An 18,610-nucleotide genomic window follows, 5' to 3' on the forward strand; every position below is an offset into this window, starting at 1 on the left:
GCCAGAATTGGTGGGGGTGAGCTGGTTTCAGGGTCTCCATCTCTGAAAGCAAGCCCAAGGCATGAACAGGTAGCCATCTGTTCATATTTTTTCAAAGGCTCAACAAATGTCTGGACTCTAAATCAATGTAAAAATCAAAGCATAGGGCCAAGATGACAATCTTAATACTATTGAATGCAGATGAGCATATTATCCACTTGATAAAGTACTATGTATCTGAACATTTCACAATGTTTGTCAATTTAATGCCACTTACCTTTTAAGAACAAAGCCCTATTACTAATCACTATATTAAAAGCATACTTAACTTACCATACCATTACATTAAAACATTTGAAGTTGTCAACATCTTTTGAACTAACCTGTCAAATGGTTCCCAACTCCAGACTAGTCTTCCCCTCCTCTGAGGCGCCATGAACCACGTCACCTAACAAAATCGGACCCAACTCCATAGAAATAGTTAGGGGGGCGGCGGGAGGGTCTAAAATGTCCAACCCCGCAATGGAGTAGACCAGGGTGGGATTGTTGTGTGCAGGTTTGCTACTGGGGGCCATAAAAATCCCACATCACGGGAATGGAGGTGAGAATCCCAGAATTGGGTCCTGCCTGTCATTTTAAATCCCCCTTTCTCCCATTCCAGCATGGATGGAGGCATTAAAATCGGGCCCAGAGTTAACGCTTCAGGTTCATGACCTTGAATCAGAACTGATGAAAAGTCACAAACTGAAACGTTAACCCTGTTTCTATCTCCACAAGTGCTGCCTGACCTGCTGTTGAATATAACAAATGGATTTTAATCAATCCTAATTATCTTCTCTTTCACCGAGAACCTTTAGACAAGTTTATGTCAAGAGATCATAACCTATTTCAAGTGCCACAGTGCAACTTAATTCTATGGCAACGATTCTCTGGTTCTTTGTACCTGATAGTGGGTTCCCAGTGTCGTCATAGCCACTCGTTATAAACCTTAACTTATTCACTTCAGATGGTGTTTGCAGATAGAGGAGAGACAATTTCCGGTGGAAACTTCCATGGAGAATATCCTGCAAAAGTAAGTATTTGTTTCACTCAATATTATTCGAATAAGGAAGATTAAGAGGCAAGCTGTTATGGGCATTCAAAATTAAAGTTTTGATGAAGTAAATTGAGAATATTATTTTCACTGGTTGGTGAATGGAGGTCAGGAATTTATGATTATCAGAAAAACAAGGAAAGTGTTTGGGAGAAACCTCTTCATCCAGAAGGTGGTTAGGACTTGGAACGTCCAACAAACAGGGGAAAGCAGAATAAAATATGGCTTTAAAAGACCAAGCATTTAAAGAAGGGTGAAAAAAAAGATTATGAGCAAAAAGCTCAGGAGTGGAACTAATTGGGTTGGGAGTGGGACTAATTGTGCAATGGAATCTTGTTATGAATGTTTGACTGAGTTCCAAACTCCACTAATGATTTAGCTCAAAAGAGGTTGTTTACACTTGTGAAAGGAACTGAGTGATTGACAGTGTTATGAGTAGGTAATAGGGTTAAAGTGTTTTGAAGAGGTTTTCAGAATTACAGCACAATGGGCCAAATGGTCTCCATCTGTGTTGTATTACTGGTGGAGTCCATTATTTTGGGTCTTGCATGTTAAAGCATCTGTAAAATGTCTACCTGTTATCAATGGTGGTTATAGCTCTGATTCACAGACATCCTATAATTATTACAGATATTAAATTTCTTACCATGTTTTTAAAATAGTGAAAGGCATTAAGATGGGAAAAACTGCTTTCTATTTCTGTCAAATGCAAAGACAGATATATTTAACATAGCAAAGGAAAACCAAATGCTGGAAAGAAACATCTTTTCTTTTAAGACGAATGATCATGTATCATTGCTGTATCGTTAACCAGAACCAATCACTTTGTCATTTTTTTTTTACACAGGCTCTTGACTATCTGGCAATTGGTGTTCATGAGCTTGCTGCAATCAGTGAGAGGAGAATTGAAAGACTGTGTAATCCATCCCTGAGTGAACTGCCTGCTTTCCTGGTTAACGATGGGGGTTTGAACTCTGGCTTCATGATAGCTCACTGCTCAGCAGCTGCCCTGGGTACATCACTTCACTCTTGAGTTTCAGCAGGTTCAGCACTAGTTGTGTTTTTATTAGTGGAATGTTGGAAGCCAAGATCTGTGGTCACTTGGCCACTTGCAAGAGGAAGAAATAGAGGAAGGTCCAGGACCTGAGAGAGAGAGAGCAGACATTGCCGAGGTGTTTGTGGGAGTGATATTGATGCAATGTGGACCAATATACTGTGCCCCAAGGACACCTGAAAAGAATATCCTTTCATCATTTTAATCACCTCAGTTAGATCATTCCGCAGCATTCTAAACTCAACTTAGGGCTTGTATTCCTTTGAGAGAAGTTCAAGGCTTGAATTGAAGGAGCTGTTAAAAATAACAAAAAATTTCTCCGCATCTAGCCTAATAAATGATCTCCTCTTGTGGGAGAATCCAAAACAAGGGGACATGACTTTAAAATTACAGCCAGGCAGTTTGACATTGAAATCAGGAAGCAGTTCATCAGAGATTAGTGGAAATCTGGAAAACACTCCCATAAAAAACTGTGAATGCTGGAGGTCACTCCAAGCTTTCAGGACTGGGTTTAATAGATTTTTTGGGGGGAAAAGGGACACAGATAAAAGGAGCGTAAATTAAGATACAGATCAGCCACAATCTAACTGAATTGCAGAGCGGGCTGAATCTTCTCTTCTTGCTCCCATTCAAGCCAAAGTTGGATTGGTCCATTTTTCAGGCATCCTTGGTGACCACTTTATGAATGTTACTCACAATAAGAGGTTGCGGTGGAAGAATTAATCCAGGCCTGGTCTCCAAGACAACTCCTCTGTGCTACTAACTTCCTAGTAGCTCCCAAACAAAGTGTTCCAGCTATACCTTTTTATTCTATTTAGATGGGATGATTAATGCCCATCACCTGTTTAACTAACAATTGGTTTTAACAATATGATTGCCATCTTAACAATGAACTTATGAATTCCCCAGTGACCAACACAAAGGACCACAGAACAAGATTTCACATATTAAAACTTATACTGTAACAAACAAACCAAAATCAACAATGACTAAATATTATTTAGTAGGCAACTAACCCACTAAACTACAGAAAAGATATTCCCCATTTGTTTCTTCACACAACAGAAGGCCCCATGCCACGTTTACACATTACACCATACTGTCAGCAGAGATGTAGGGCAGGATTTTTCGGTCCTGCTGAAAGTCTATGGACTTCTAGCTGGGCCGCCGAATCTCCTATGGCGGGTCCCGTCCTCCCAAGCTCCTCTCAGCTTAAGCTCCTTCCCCTACCTGGGTGAATATTCCAAGTCCTTTTAAAGTCCTTCATTCAATCTTTTGAGCATAATCGAATGGACTTCCAGTAATAACACACCCTCTGTAGCAACTCCTTGATCTTTAAATCTCCACAAGCCTCATCTCTTCATACAGGAATCTGTCCTCACCAACACTCTGCTTGGTGTCTAACCCAGAAACAGCTCTTTTCTTCGCTTGGTATAGCAGCACCTGTTTTCAGTCTTCTTCCCCAAGTCTCTCTGTCTGACTTATTCTGAGAGTCTGTGGCCAGCATTTTATGGGCCCCTGCGGGTGAGTTTTCTGCAGGGGTGGGCAAGTAAAATAGGGCAGATACCCAGCCCACCACCTTCCTGCCCACCCATGAGCTCACCCCCATAATACGGTGGGAGGTGGGAGTTACTGAAATCGGCAGCCCACCCACCATATTTAAATAAATAATTAGGGGTCAATTGAGCTTGTTAACAAGACAATTGACCCCAATAATATGCTTCCCATGCCATTAAATGGTTGGTGTGGGCAGTTGGGTGGAAGTGGACATGCTGCTTTTTAAAAATCTTTTCATAGGCCGGGAAGGAAGAGGGGGCTGCAATTTTCAGGGGATGCCCTTTGCACTTCAGTGGGCAGCCCCTCTAACATAGTACCCCCTACTTTCTTCCTACCCATCGGCTCTTTAAAACACAACATCCCCATCTCCTGACTCCTCCCTAATCTGCCCAAATCTTCCCCACCCAAGACCCCGGATTTACCTGGCTCCAGGATCCACGGGACTTCTTCTTGGGCCTGTTTGCAGTCCTGGCAGTGCCCACTAGTGTGCTCTTGGTGCTGCTGGAGCTGATCCAATTGGCCAGCAGCTCCCGAGGGCAGGATGCTCTTCTCAGTGAGTGCAAATGATCCACGCTGCCCCAATATAGCCCACCCACAGCGCTTTATGGCTGCAGGGTGGGTTGGATTGGAGTGGATCAGCTACACGCAGACTTTGCTTCTGGGTTAGGGTGAGCCGTCCGCCCGTCTGTAATATGCTGCCCTCTGTGTACATAGCAAGGCCTTTCTGTCCAATTTACACCTTACTTTCAATAAGTTTTGACCTGTGCCTCTGTTCCCATAACAACCAGGTCACAGGGAGGCTTGTCTCCAATCAGATTTTGTAGGAGATCACATCCCCCTCTCCAAACGACTCCAATTTATCTTGACTTAAAGGATACAGCTTAAAACATACCTTCTTATAAAATCAAGTGGTTATAACACTATTCATTGTTGTGAGTCATTTACTTCCTAGGTTACTGAATGATGTTTATTAAGTAAAAACGCACGTATGAAATGAATTATGAGTGCGTATGAGGCATCTGCTACTAAAATTACTGCCTGTGGCCACACCTATGGGTATCAGTGCTTTCAATTGGATAACACTGATTGGTGCTGCACATGTGGGATTCTCCGAGGAGGATAGAGCACTTACACCTACAATGTGGCCAAATGCCAATGAGGTGGGATTGGCACCACCATGGTTCCTGCTTCATTTTCATAGGAAAGGCGTCCAGGTGACCTCACTCGGGATGACGTGACCAGAGTTAATAAGTCTTCAACTTACCCATGGTTAGTTGATGAATGCTAGTTTTATTTTAATATACAAAGTGGCAATGAAGACTTCAAAACCTCACTCCATAGAGCTACCTAATGGCCTGTGATTGGAAATACAATACCAGCGATGAATGGAAAATATTGGCACAACAATTCACAATGGTAAACGCTGACAGAAAACCATGACAACAGGAAGCAAAGTCTATGAACAGGAAGTGCACAAGATTTTGAATTGTATAGGAACAAATCACTTTCACTTAGATATTAATTGATTTCCTGTCATGTTGCACACAAGAACCATGGATGGATGTAATTAAGCAGGTGGTCCATGGGGGCTCTATAGTGCCGCCACTGCGTGACAAGTTTACATAGGAAATTTCCATTATAAATATGGATAGAACAATTTGTAATGAGACAAAGTTGACACAAGTGTGACAAAAACACAATAAAAGGAAGTAAGGCTTTATGACATACCACTTTACAAAACACATTTATTCCTGGTTCTACAAAGGATTGGAGAGAATGAATCTTTTTCCCCAATTGAAAACTTTAGTGTTAAATGTTACCATTTTAGTTTATAGAGCAAGTATATGGAAAATAATCTTTATTATTTTCAGTCTCTGAGAGCAAAGTATTGTGCCATCCATCTTCGGTGGACTCCCTGTCCACCAGTGCTGCCACTGAGGACCATGTCTCCATGGGTGGATGGGCTGCCAGGAAAGCATTGAGAGTTATTGAGCATGCGGAACAAGGTATGACTGAGTATCAATGATTGTCATTTTGTTGAACACTGGTAGATATTGAGGACAACTCAAAACTTATGTACTCCTGTCTGCAGTAGCAGTAACTAATGAACCCTATTGTTTTCAAGATTTTATATGTTGTGTTAGTTCGTTACATTTCTTATTAAAATGTTTGGTTAATGAATGAATGGTGAATTTACCTACTGAGGGAGCACAAAGCAGTTTGCTTAATGGACAGATCATGCACTCCTTCAACATCTCCTTTCTATGGTTGGCACACAGTGTGCTCTCTACAGGATGTACCACAGCAACTTGGCAAGAATTCTTTAACAGCACTTCCCAAACCAGTTGCAAGGGAATTATGTGCAAGGGAACACTATCACCTCTATGTTTCCTTCTATGTTATACAACATGCTGACTTGGACACACATCGTTGCTGAGTCAAAATCCTGGAACTCCCAGCTAATGGCTTTGTGTGGATGCCTCCCTGCAGTTTTTTTATTCATTCATGTGACAAGGTTATCGCTGGTTGGGCATTTATTGCCTACCGTAATTACCCTTGAGAAGGTGGTGGTGAGCTGCCTTCTTAAACTGCTGCAGTCTGTGTGATGCAGGTACACCCACAGTGCTGTTAGGGCGGGAGTTCCAGGATTTTGACCCAGTTACAGTGAAGGAACAGTGACATATTTCCAAGTCAGGATAGTGAGTGGCTTGGAAGGGAACTTCAAGGTGGTGGTCCCATGTGTCAGCAGCCCTTGTCCTTCTAGATGGTAGCAATCATGGGTTTTGGAGGTGCTGTCTAAGGAGTCCATGGTGAGTTCCCTCAAAGCATCTTGTAGATAGTACACACTGCTGCCATTGTGCATTGGTGGTGGAGGGAGTGAATGTTTGTGGATGTGGTGCCAATCAAGTGGGCTGCTTTGACATGGATGTTGTCAAGCTTCTTGAGTGTTGTTGGAGCTGCACTCACCCAGGCAAGTGGAGAGTATTCCATCACACTCCTAACTTGTGCCTTGTAAATGGTGGACAGGCTTTGGGGAGTCAGGTGGTGAGTTACTCACCACAGGATTCCTAGCCTGTGACCTGCTTTTGTAGCCACAGTACTTATATGGCTAGTCCAGTTCAGTTTTTGGTAAATGGTAATCCCCAGGATGTTGTGGCCCATCATTGCTCCTAAAGGACAATTAAGAATGGACAATAAACACATTCTGAAAATGACAAAAGTTGTCATTTGCTCTCACGTGGGCTATGATGACCAGTTCTTTACCCTCCTGTTGCAAAATCTTTTCCAGTCCACATGATATACTCCACACCCCAACACCAGGGAAGCAACCAAGCAGCCAGGACTGATATCAAGGGTAGTTGCTCTCACCTCACCTCGGGAGCTCAGCTGTTTTGTCCATGTCTCAACCAAGGCTGTAATGAGGTCAGAACCTGAATGGCTCTGATAGAATCCAAACTGAGTGTCAGTGAGCAGGTTGTTGCTGACCAAGTGCTTCTTGATAGCACTGTTGATGACCCCTTCCATCATTTTACTGATGATGGAGAGTAGACTGATGGGGCGGTAATTAGCTGGGTTGTATTTGTCCTGCTTTTTGTGTACAGGACATACCTAGGCAATTTCCCATTACCGGGTAGAAGTCAGTGTTGTAGCTGTACTGGAACAGCTTGGCTAGGAGTGCAGCAAGTTCTGGAGCACAAGTGTTCAGTACTATTGCTGGAATGTTCTCAAGGCCCATAGCCTTTGCAGTATACAGTGCCTTCAGCCATTTCTTGATATCACATGGAGTGAATTGAATTGGCTGAAGACTGGCATCTGTGATGCTGGGGATCTCTGGAGGGGGCTAAGATGGATCATCCACTCAGCACTTCTGGCTGAAGATTGTTGCGAATGTTTCAGCCTTATCTTTTGCACTAATGTGCTGGGCTCCTCCATCATTGAGGGTGGGGATATTTGTGCAGCCTCCTCCTCCGGTGAGTTGTTTAATTGTCCACCACCATTGACAACTGGATCTGGCAGGACTGCAGAGCTTAGTTCTGATCCATTGGTTGTGGGATCGCTTAGCTTTGTCTATCACTTGCTGCTTATGCTGTTTGGCACTCAAGTAGTCCTGTGTTGTAGCTTCCCCAGGTTGACACCTCACTTTTAGGTATGCCTGGTGCTGCTCCTGGCATGCTCTCCTGCACTCTTCATTGAACCGGGGTTTATCTCCTGGCTTGAAGGTAATGGTAGAGTGGGGGATATGTTGGGCCATGAGGTTACAGATTGTGTTGAGTACATTTCTGCTGCTGCTGATGGCCCACAGCATTTCATGGATGCCCAGTCTTGAGTTGCTAGATCTGTTTGAAATCTATCCCATTTAGCACGGTGATAATGCCACACAACACGACGGAGGGTATCCTCAGTTGAAGAAGGGGACTTCGTCTTCACAAGAGCTGTGCAGTGGTCTCTCCTACTGATACTGCCATGGACAGATGCATCTGCGTCAGGCAGGTTGATGAGGATGAAGTGAAGTAGGTTTTTCCCTCTTGTTGTTTCCCTCATCACCTGCTGCAGGCCCAGTCTAGCAGCGAAGTCATTTAGGACTCAGCCAGCTCTGCCTGTAGCGGTGCTACTAAGCCACTCTTTCTGATGGACATTGAAGTCCCCCACCCAGAGTACATTCTGCGCCCTTTCCACCCTCAGTGCTTCCTCCAAGTGGTGTTTAACATGGAGGAGAACTGATTCATCAGCTGAGCGAGATGGTAGATGATAACCAGCAGGAGGTTTCCTTGTCCATGTTTGACCTGGTGACATGAGACTTCATGGGGTCGGGAGTCGATGTTGAGGACTCCCAGGGCAACTCCCTCCCGACTGTATACCACTGTGCCGGCACCTCTGCTGGGTCTGTCCTGTCGGTGGGACAGGACATACCCAGGAATGGGGATGGTGGAGTCTGGGACATTATCTGTAAGGTATGATTCTGTGTGGATGACTGTCAGGCTGTTGCTTGACTAGTCTGTGAGACAGGTCTCCAATTTTGGCACAAACTCCCCGAAGTTAGTAAGGAGGATTTTGCAGGGTGGACAGGGCTGTTGTCATTTCCGGTACCCAGGTCGATGCCAGGTGGTTCACTCAGTTTCATTAATATTTTTAAGAGTTCGTAGCAGTTTGTTACAACTAAGCGACTTGCTAGACCATTTCAGAGGGCAGTTAAAAGTCAACTACATTGCCGTGGACCTGGAGCCCCACGTAGGTCAGACCAGGTAAGGATGGCAGATTTCCTTCCCTAGAGAGTATTAGTGAACCAGATGGGTTTTACGACAATGATTTCATGGTCATTATAATATCACCGTTCCTTCACTGTCTCTAGATCAAAATCCTGGAACTCACTCCCTAACAGCACTGTGGGTGTACCTACACCACATGGACTGCAGCAGTTTAAGAAGGCAGCTCACCACCACCTTCTCAAGGGCAATTAGGAATGGGCAATAAGTGTTGGCGTAGCCAGGGAAGCCCACATCCCTTGAATGAATAATTTAAAAAAACAGACTACCTTTGATTTCCAGATTTATTGATTGAATTTAAGTCCCATCAGCTGCTCCCCAAAGCATTAGCCTAGGTCTCTGGGTTACTAGTCCAGTGACATTACCACAATGCCACCGCCTCCCTTGGGGATAAGAGTTAGAGCAGGGGTAGTTGTGTAACATTCTTGGTGATTTATGAGATGTGGGGGTTTGAAGCTCAGCTTCAGGTCAAACAAGTTGAGTTTTGCTTGGCAGAATCACTGGGGGTAAAGTTGGGCACACATGGTGCATTACCAAGCAAGAGATGGTTGTATTGTTGCTTAAATAAGTCATTAAGTTCGACACAGTCTTGAGAGTAAGATGTAATCCTGGTCATTTAATCATCATGATGCATCTGTCCATGACAGTATCGGTAGGAGTGACCAGTCATTGTGTCATTGAGGATCCCCTCCATCATGATGTGAGGCACCACCACGGTGCTAGATCGGAGAGATTTTGAACATAACTAGTAACTCAAGACTGGGCATCTGTGAGGTGCTGTGGGCCATCATCAGCAGCAGAACTCTGTAACCTCATGGCCCAGCATATCCCCCAGCCTACCATCACCATTACGCCAGGGGATCAACCCTGGTTCCATGAAGAGTGCAGGAGGGTAGGCCAGGAGCAGCACCAGGCATACTTAAAAATGAGGTATCAACCTTGGAAAGCTACAACAAGGACTACCTGCATGCCAAACAGAATAAGCAGCAAGCGATAATCAGAGCTAAGTGATTCCACAACCAACGGATCAGATCTAAGCTCTGCAGTCCTGCCACATCCAGTCATGAATGGTGGTGGACAATTGAACAACTCATTGGAGGAAGAGGCACCACAAATATCACCATCCTCAATGATGGAGGAGCCCAGCACACCAGTGTAAAAGATAAGGCTGAAACATTTGCAACAATCTTCAACCAGATGTGCCAAGTGAATGGTCCATCTCAGCCTCCTCCAGAGGTCCACATCATCATAGATACCTGTCTACAGCCAATTCAATTCATTCCACCTGATATCAAGAAATGGCTAAAGGCACTGGATACTGCAAAGCCTATGGGCTCTGACAATACCCCAACAATAATACTGAAGGTTTGTGCTCCAGAACTTTCCATGCCCCTATCTGAGCTGCTCCAGTACAGCTACAACACTGGCATCTACCAGGCAATGTGAAAAATTGCCCAAGGATGTCCTGTCCACAAAAAGCAGGACAGATCCAACCCAGCCAATTACCAGCCCATCAGTCTACTCTCAATCATCAGTAAAGTAATGGAAGGGGTCTTCAACGATGCCATCAAGTACATTTACTTAGCAATAACCTGCTCACTGACGCTTGGTTTGGGTTCCACCAGGATCACTTAGTTCCTGACCTTATTACAGCCTTGGTTCAAACATGGAAAAAAGAGCTGAACTCCCGAGGTGAGGTGAGAGTGACAGCCCTTGACATCAAGGTAGCATTTGACCAAGTGTGACATCAAGGAGCCCCAGCAAAACTGGAGTCAATGGGAATCAAGGGGAAAACTCTCCACTGGTTGGAGTCATACCTAACACAAAGTAAGATGGTTGTGGTTGTTGGAGGTCAATCATCTCAGTTCCAGGACATCACTGCAGGTGTTCCTCAGGGTAGTGTCCTCATCCCAACCATTTTCAGCCTCTTCATCTTCCTTCAATCATAAAGACAGAAGTGGGTATGTTCGCTGATGTTTGTACAATGTTCAGCACCACTCCCGACTCCTCAGATGCTGAAGCAGTCCATGTCCAAATGCAGCAAAACCTGGACAATATTCAGGCTTGGGCTGATAAGTGGCAAGTAACATTTGTGCCACATGTAACAGTCAATGACCATCTCCAGCAAGAGAGAATCCAACCATCGCCCCTTGATGTACAATGGCATTACCATCACTGAATCCCCTACTATCAACGTCCTGAGATTTACCATTGACCAGAAACTGAACTGGACTAGCCACATAAATACTGTGGCTACAGGAGCAGGTCAGAGGCTCAGAATCCTGCGGCGAGTAACTCACCTCCTGACATCCCAAAGCCAGTCTACTATCTACAAGGTACAAGTCAGGAATGTGATGGAATACTCTCCACTTGCCTGGATTAGTGCAGCTCCAACGACACTCAAGAAGCTTGACAGCATCCAGGACAAAGCAGCCGACTTGATTGGCACCACGTCCCTCCACCACTGTCACACAGTAGCAGCAGTGTGTACCATCTATAAGATGCACTGCAGGAACTCACCAAGGCTCCTTGGACAGCACCTTCTAAACCCACGACTTCTACTACCTAGAAGGACAAGGACAGCAGATAGCTGGGAACACCACCACCTGGAAGTTCCCCTCCAAGCCACACTCATCATCCTGACTTGGAAGTATATCGCCGTTCCTTCACTGTCGCTGGGTCAAAATCCTGGAACTCCCTCCCTAACAGCACTGTGGGTGTACCTACACCACATGGACTGCAGCAGTTCAAGAAGGCAGCTCACCACCACCTTCTCAAGGGCAACTTGGGATCGGCAATAAATGCTGGCTCGGCCAGCGTAGTCCACATCCCATAAATTAATTTTTAAAAATTATATTCTTAACTTTGGTATTGTACAGCGATTAAGATGGATTTGGGTATCTGGAATCTAAACCTGAAAATAACAACTAAGGAAGTTCAGCTTGTTCTCTTTAGTAAAAGGGGAGACTGTGTGCTGACCTAACAGAAGTATTGACAATTAGGAAGGGGCTTCAGAAAACTGACCCAGGAAAATCGTACATTACTAGGAAGAGTTAAATCACCAGACAGAAACAAATTTAAAAATTAGGAATGTTAGAGGAAAATGGCAAACCATATGATCAGGGAAGCTGTAATGGGTGAATAAAATGGATAAAGTTAATAGTTACCAGATCTGTTCCTAGAAAAGTAGCTCAAGTACTATGAAGAGATGGAGTTGAGATTAGTTAGAAGGCTCAAACCTGTTGGGTATAGTGGCTGTTTACTGTTTCTAAATGTTTTTAAATTCAACGGGATGCAAATCTCTTTAATCTGCATTAATTGCTTTGATCTTCAGAATAATCCTGCATTGACCCTACTTCAGGTGTATCTGGGCAAGATTGGTCCACATGAACTCAGAATGTGGAATTACTCTAAATTTTGGGACATTGTAGAGGGGGTTTTACTCTGTATCTAACCTCATGCTGTACCTGCCCTGGGAGTATTTGATGGGGACAGTGTAAAAGGAGTTTTGTTCTGTATCTAACCCCGTGCTGTACCTGTCCTGGGAGTGTTTGATGGGGATAGTGAGAGGGAGTTTTACTCTGTATCTAACCCTGTGTCGTATCTGCCCTGGGAGTGCTTGATGGGTACAGTGTAGAGGGAGATTTACTCTGTATCTAACCCTGTGATGTACCTTTACTGGGAGTTTTTGATGGGTACAGTGTAGAGGAATCTCTAATCTATATCTAACCCTGTGCTACACCTTTACTGGGAGCATTTGATGGGAACAGTGTAGAAGGAGCTTTACTCTGTACCTAACCCTGTGCTGTACCTGCCCTGGGAGTGCTTGATGGGGTCATGTAGAGGGAGCTTTACTCTGTATCTAACCCTGTGCTGTATCTAACCTGTGGTGAACATGTTCTGGGAGTTTGTTGGGACGGTGTAAAGATGCTGTGCTCTACCTAGAAAGTGCTGTACCTTCTCTGAAGTGTTTGAAAGTGTTAAAAAATGCCTGAATGTTCCCAGCCTGATTTTTCCTCTCTTGAAAATATAAATTAATCACAACTAAAGGTGAAGGATTCAAATGTTTTTTTTTAAATTCAGTCATGGGATCCGGGTGTCACTTGCAAGGCAAACTCTTTTGTTCATGTTTGGACTAAAGTTGGAGCAAGATCTGAGGCTGAGCGGCCCTGGCAGAACTTAACCTGAGCATCAGTGCTGTGTAAGCGCCGCTTGATAGCACTGTGGACAACACCTTCCATCACTTTGCTGATGTTCAGGAGTAGGCTGGTGGCGTGGTAATATGCTGGGTTGGATTTGTCCTCCTTATTGTGTACAGAACACACCTGGGCAGTTTTCCACATTGCCGGGGAGATACTGTAGTGGAGCGTAGCTTGTTGTGAAGTCTTCAGTACTATCGCCAGAATGTTATCAGGGCACATAACCTTTGCAGTATCCAGTGCCTTCAGCCATTTCTCGATATCACGTGGAATGAATCGAGTTGGCTGAAGACTGGCATCTGTGATGCTGGGGACCTCAGGAGGAGGCCGAGATGGATCATCCACCTGGCACTTCTGGGTGAAGATTTATCTTTTGCACTGATGTGCTGGGCTCCCCCATCATTGGGGATGGGGATATTTGCGGAGTTTCTTTACTTCACTATTTACTGTTTCTAATTGAAGCCCATTAAAAACTTTGATTCTGATCCTTCATATGTTTCTAAAGTTGGTCATCTTGGGTGATTGAAATCAAGTGCTTTTGTTTCACTCAGTGCTTGCCATAGAACTTCTTGCAGCCTGTCAGGGTATTGAGTTTTTGCGTCCCCTGAAAACAACAACTCCCCTGGAAAAGGTTTACGATCTGGTCCGCACAGTTGTGAGGTATGATTCAACTAATAATCTGCTTTGGGTCACATTTTAACTGTGACTGTCTGGAATGTTTCCAGTCAAGATGGTTAATTTTTTTTTAATTGTCTGCATTCTAGACCTTGGATTAAAGACCGTTTCATGGCACCAGATATTGAAGTTGTCCATCAGTTATTGGTGGAACAAAAGGCAAGTTGGCACATTGCAGTGTTTACGTTAGATAAAACTACTTAACCTTCAACAACTGATCTGAGAAAACATGTTCAAAATGAAACTCCAGGAACTCATTCTTTTTTGATCATTTATATGCAGGCATTGGGTACAAAATAACTTCATTTTAAGGCATTTTCATTTGACTAATTTAATAAAAACAAATGAAGTATTTTGTGAACAAATTTTACCATTTTAAGTGGTGCTACACCCAATGTTAAATGTGCACACTATCCGGTAGTCGAATGTCCACTCCACATAGGTCCTTCAGAAGTTATGGGTGAAAGTTGTGCTACAGTTATATGAAGCTGGACTGCTGTATTTAGTCCTGGGCACTTAAGTTCTCAGACCAGAAAGGGCCATTTTGTTCCTCAAGCCAGTTGTGAGATCGTGGCTGGTCTGTGATGTAAGCCCACATACCCACCTTTGCCCCATACCCCTTAACACCTTTGTTTAACAAAATTCTGTCAATCTCACTTGCAAAATTAACAATTGATTTAGCTTCTATCCAATTGTGGAAGAGATTCCAAATTTCTATCACCCTTTGTGTGTACACCTCAATCAGCAGAAATAATTTTTCCCAATCTACCCTATCTATTCCCATAATATCTTGAAAACTTTGATGAAATCCTCCTTAACCTTCTAACTTCCAGGGAATACAACCCTAATTTGTGCAATCTTTTCTCGTAATTTAACCCTTGGAGTCCAGGTATCATTGTGGTATATCTACGCAGCACTCCCTCTAAGGTCAGTATATCCTTACTAAGATGTGGTGCCTAGAGTTGCTCACAGTAACTCCAGGTGTGCCTAACCAGGGCTTTGTATGTCTGTAGTATGACTTCGATCCTCTTGTATACTAGTCCTCTAGATATAAAGGCCATTATTTTCTGTACCTGTTCTTGACATTTTAATGATCTTTACCTGGAGCCCCCAAGTCTCTTTAGACCTCTGCTGTTTCTAGCTTTTCACCATTTCAAGAGTACCCTGTTCTATCCTTTTTAGAACCAAAGTGGATGACTTCACATTTGTCTACGTTGAAATCCATTCGCAACAGTTTTGCCCATTCGTTTAACTGACCAATATCGCTTTGTAATTTTACACTGCCATCTACACTGCTAACAATTCTGCCCATCTGTGTGTCATCGGCAAATTGGGACATGTGACTTTCTATCCCATCATTTAAGTTATTAATAAATACTAAGGAATACTTGAGGCCACAACACAAATCCTTGCAGGACATCACTGGTCACATCATGTCAATGAGAGTACCTGTCCATTCTTCTTACTCTCTGCCTCCTGCCACCCAGCCAATTTCCTGATCAGTCAATAATTTGCCTTCAATTCCATGAGCTTCAGCTTTAGCTAACAGTCTCTTAAGAGGGACTTTATCAAATGCTTTCTGGAAGTCCATGTAAATAACATCCATAGATATTCTTCTGTCCATTGGTCACCCCTTCAAAAAATTCAATCAGATTCGTCAGGTATGACCTGCCTGTAATAAATCCATGCTGCCTCTCTCTGATAACTGAAAATTTCAAGGTCATCAATCATTCTACCCTTAATTATAGAATCTGATAATTCCCTGACCATTGATTTTAGCCTAACTGCTCTATAATGTCCTGATTTCCCTCTCTCACCTTTCTTAAATAGCGGAGCGACATGTGCAATTTTCCCATCTCAAGGAATGGTTCCCAAATTCAGATAACTTTGGAAGGAGATGATGGCCTTGAAAGTGGTGTTAAGGGATGTGGATAAACAGAGTTGAGATACAGATCAACTACGATCCAATTGATCAGTGGAACAGACAGGTTGCATGACTTGCTCCTGTTCCTGTGACCCAAGGAAAAGTTTTTACCCAAAAGAAATGTCCATCCAACTTGGAGATCTTGTTGCTCAGATGCTATTAAATTGCTTCTGTTACTGATTGGATTCCTTATCCCCATAGGTTTGGGAAGTGGCACATCCTTACATTGAGAAATACAGATTGGCAAACCTGCCTGAGGCGAGGCCCATTTCACCAACCTCCTTTACCCTGGAGCCACCAGTGTCTCCCTGCAAGAGAGCTCGAATAGAATAATATAATCCACCATCCACTTCACTGAATCAAGTATAAAACTGCAACCAGAATGGAAATATATGTAAACCCTTCTGTAATGTATAATATTCTGACATAAGTGTGCAGTTCAATCTTTAAAAGTAATGTTTGCAAGTTAACTGAAATACATTTTAGTTTAATTATCTTTAAATTGTCAAAATTGTGTTTCTTTATGTAATGTGGTATGTAAGTTACTAAGATTGAAAGCAGTCTGCCACAGTATTCCTGAATTCTTAGAATACGGATGGCTCCAGGAAAATCAGTGCTTGCTGGCTCGCCAGTTTTTTAAAGATTTCACTCTGTTTGCAGGGACACTTACGTATCTGTGTCCCACTAGTAATGACACCAGCTGCCACTTTCTTCCTACACTAAAAGGGCCTATAATAAAATTCAACACTACTAATAATAAAAAATTGAAATGTTACTCCTGCTCTGCCTCTTCTTAAATTTCCTTCAAATTCCTCAGTCTTGTTGTTCTACACCCATTTGGTTTCTTTACTATAATGTTTCTTTCACCAGAATGGGGCCAGGGATGATTGGTTTCACTGGAATGAGGCCAGGGATGATTGGTTTCACCGGACTGGGGCCAGGGATGATTGCTTTTGATGATTGACATCCTTCCATCTGTGAGAGATGATGGGAATGCAGCCTCAGAACTTTGGTGAGGTCAGATTAGGTAATCTGCTGCACTTCTTTTGATGGCTGAACAAGCCAATTCTCGAAAAATAGTCTGTCACAACATAGGAAATATGAGCAGGAGTAGGCCATTTGGCCCCTCAAGCCTTTTCTGCCAATCAGCTAGATCGTGGCTGATTGTCTCCCTCAACACCAGTTTCCCGCACTATCCTAAATCCCTTGATGTCATTAGTATCTAGAAATCTATCCATCTCAACCTTGAACATGCTCAATGACTGAGCTTCCATAGCCCTCGTGGGTAAAGATAGCCCAAGATTCACCACCCTCTGAGTGAAGAAATTCCTCCTCATCTCAGTCCTAAATGGCCTGCCCCTTATTCTGATACTGTCTCCCCTGGCTCTGGACCCCCAACCCCTCGGCACCACAGCCAGGGGAAACACCCTTCCTGCATCTACCCCGTAGAACCCTGTAAGAATTTTGTAAGTTTCAAGAGACCACGTCTTATTCTTCTAAACTGTAGAGAACATGAGCCCAGTTTCCTCAATCTCACCTCATGGGACAATCTTGCCATCCCAGGGATTAATCTGATGAACAAATGCCACATATGAAGAAGCCTTGTTTGTAGGGATGAGGGACTTCTGTTACGTAGAGAGACTAGAGAATCTGGGATTGTTCTTCTGAGAGCAGAGGAGAGATTTAATAGAGGTGTTCAAAATCATGAGGGATTTTGATGAGGCACATGGGGGTGGGAGTTGTGGGGGCATCTGTTTCCATTGGCAGGAGGGTCAATAACCAGAGGACACAAATTCAAGGTAATTTGCAAAGAAGCCAGGAATTTTTGCTGTGGTAAGTTATTATGACCTGGGGTTCACCTCCTGAACACTTGGTGGAGGCAGAATCAATAGAAAATCTCAGATGAGAGTTGACTGGATGGAGGCTGTAGGGAGATCTGGAGCCAGGTGCTCCTGGTGGAATGAAAACTGAGCATCAGCCAGCAGGTTATTGGTGAGTTATTGATAGCACTGCCAACAACACCTTGATTCACTTTGCTGATGATTGAGAGTAGACTGATGGGCTGGTAATTGGCTGAGTTGGACTTGTGTCACTTTTTGTGGACAGGATATAGCTGGGCAATTTTCTACACTGTGGGCTAGATCCTGTATTATAATAGCTTGGGGGCACAGCTAAGTTCTGGAGCACAAGTCCTTAGCAATATTGTAGGAATGTTGTCAGGGCCCATAGCTTTTGATGTTTTATGTGTCCAGTGTGCTCAGCCATTTCTTGTTATCATGTGGAATTGAATTATCTGATGGCTGAGACCTCAAGAAGAGGCCAAGATGGTCATCTACTCAGCATTTCTGGCCAATTTGCAAACACTTCGGCCTTGAGTTTAGCAATCACATGTTGGACTCTGTCATCAATGAGGATGTGGATATTTGTGGAGCCTCCTCCTCTGGTTAGATATTTAATTGTCCATCACCATTCATGGCTGGATGTGATAGGACTACAGAGGTTAGATCTGACCCATTGCTGTGGGATCACTTAGCTCTGTCTGTAGCAAACTGTTCTTTAGCTTTTTAACATGTGTGTAGTCCTGTGCTGTAGCTTCAGCAGATTGGCCACTTATTTTCAGATATGCCTGCTGCTGCTCCTGCCATGCTGTCCTATACTCCTCATTAAACCATATTGGGAGATGCTGGGCCATGAGGTTACAGATTATAATTCAATACAATTCTGCTGTTGCTGATGGTCCACTGCACCTCATGGAGACCCTGGTTTGAGCTGCTAGATCTATTCTTAATCTATCCGTTAAGCAGGGTGATAACATCATATGACACATTGAAGAGTGTCCTCAGTGCAAAGCTGGGTCTTTCTCTC

At 43.6% G+C, this 18,610-nt stretch overlaps 1 protein-coding gene across 1 annotated transcript in view; it reads left to right on the plus strand.

Annotated features, from left to right (window-relative positions):
- The window catches only part of hal (histidine ammonia-lyase), a 54,819-nt gene extending 38,741 nt beyond the window's left edge, over positions 1 to 16,078 (plus strand). The window contains exons 15-20 of the mRNA XM_041203245.1: positions 986 to 1,051; positions 1,920 to 2,085; positions 5,555 to 5,689; positions 13,698 to 13,806; positions 13,911 to 13,980; positions 15,947 to 16,078. Of these exons, the coding sequence (XP_041059179.1) occupies positions 986 to 1,051; positions 1,920 to 2,085; positions 5,555 to 5,689; positions 13,698 to 13,806; positions 13,911 to 13,980; positions 15,947 to 16,078 (678 nt within the window). The remainder of the gene's footprint in view (positions 1 to 985; positions 1,052 to 1,919; positions 2,086 to 5,554; positions 5,690 to 13,697; positions 13,807 to 13,910; positions 13,981 to 15,946) is intronic.
- Positions 16,079 to 18,610: the final 2,532 nt, after the last annotated feature.

The sequence above is a fragment of the Carcharodon carcharias genome, chromosome 13, assembly GCF_017639515.1.
Source record: "Carcharodon carcharias isolate sCarCar2 chromosome 13, sCarCar2.pri, whole genome shotgun sequence".
Classification (NCBI taxonomy): Eukaryota; Metazoa; Chordata; class Chondrichthyes; order Lamniformes; family Lamnidae; genus Carcharodon; species Carcharodon carcharias.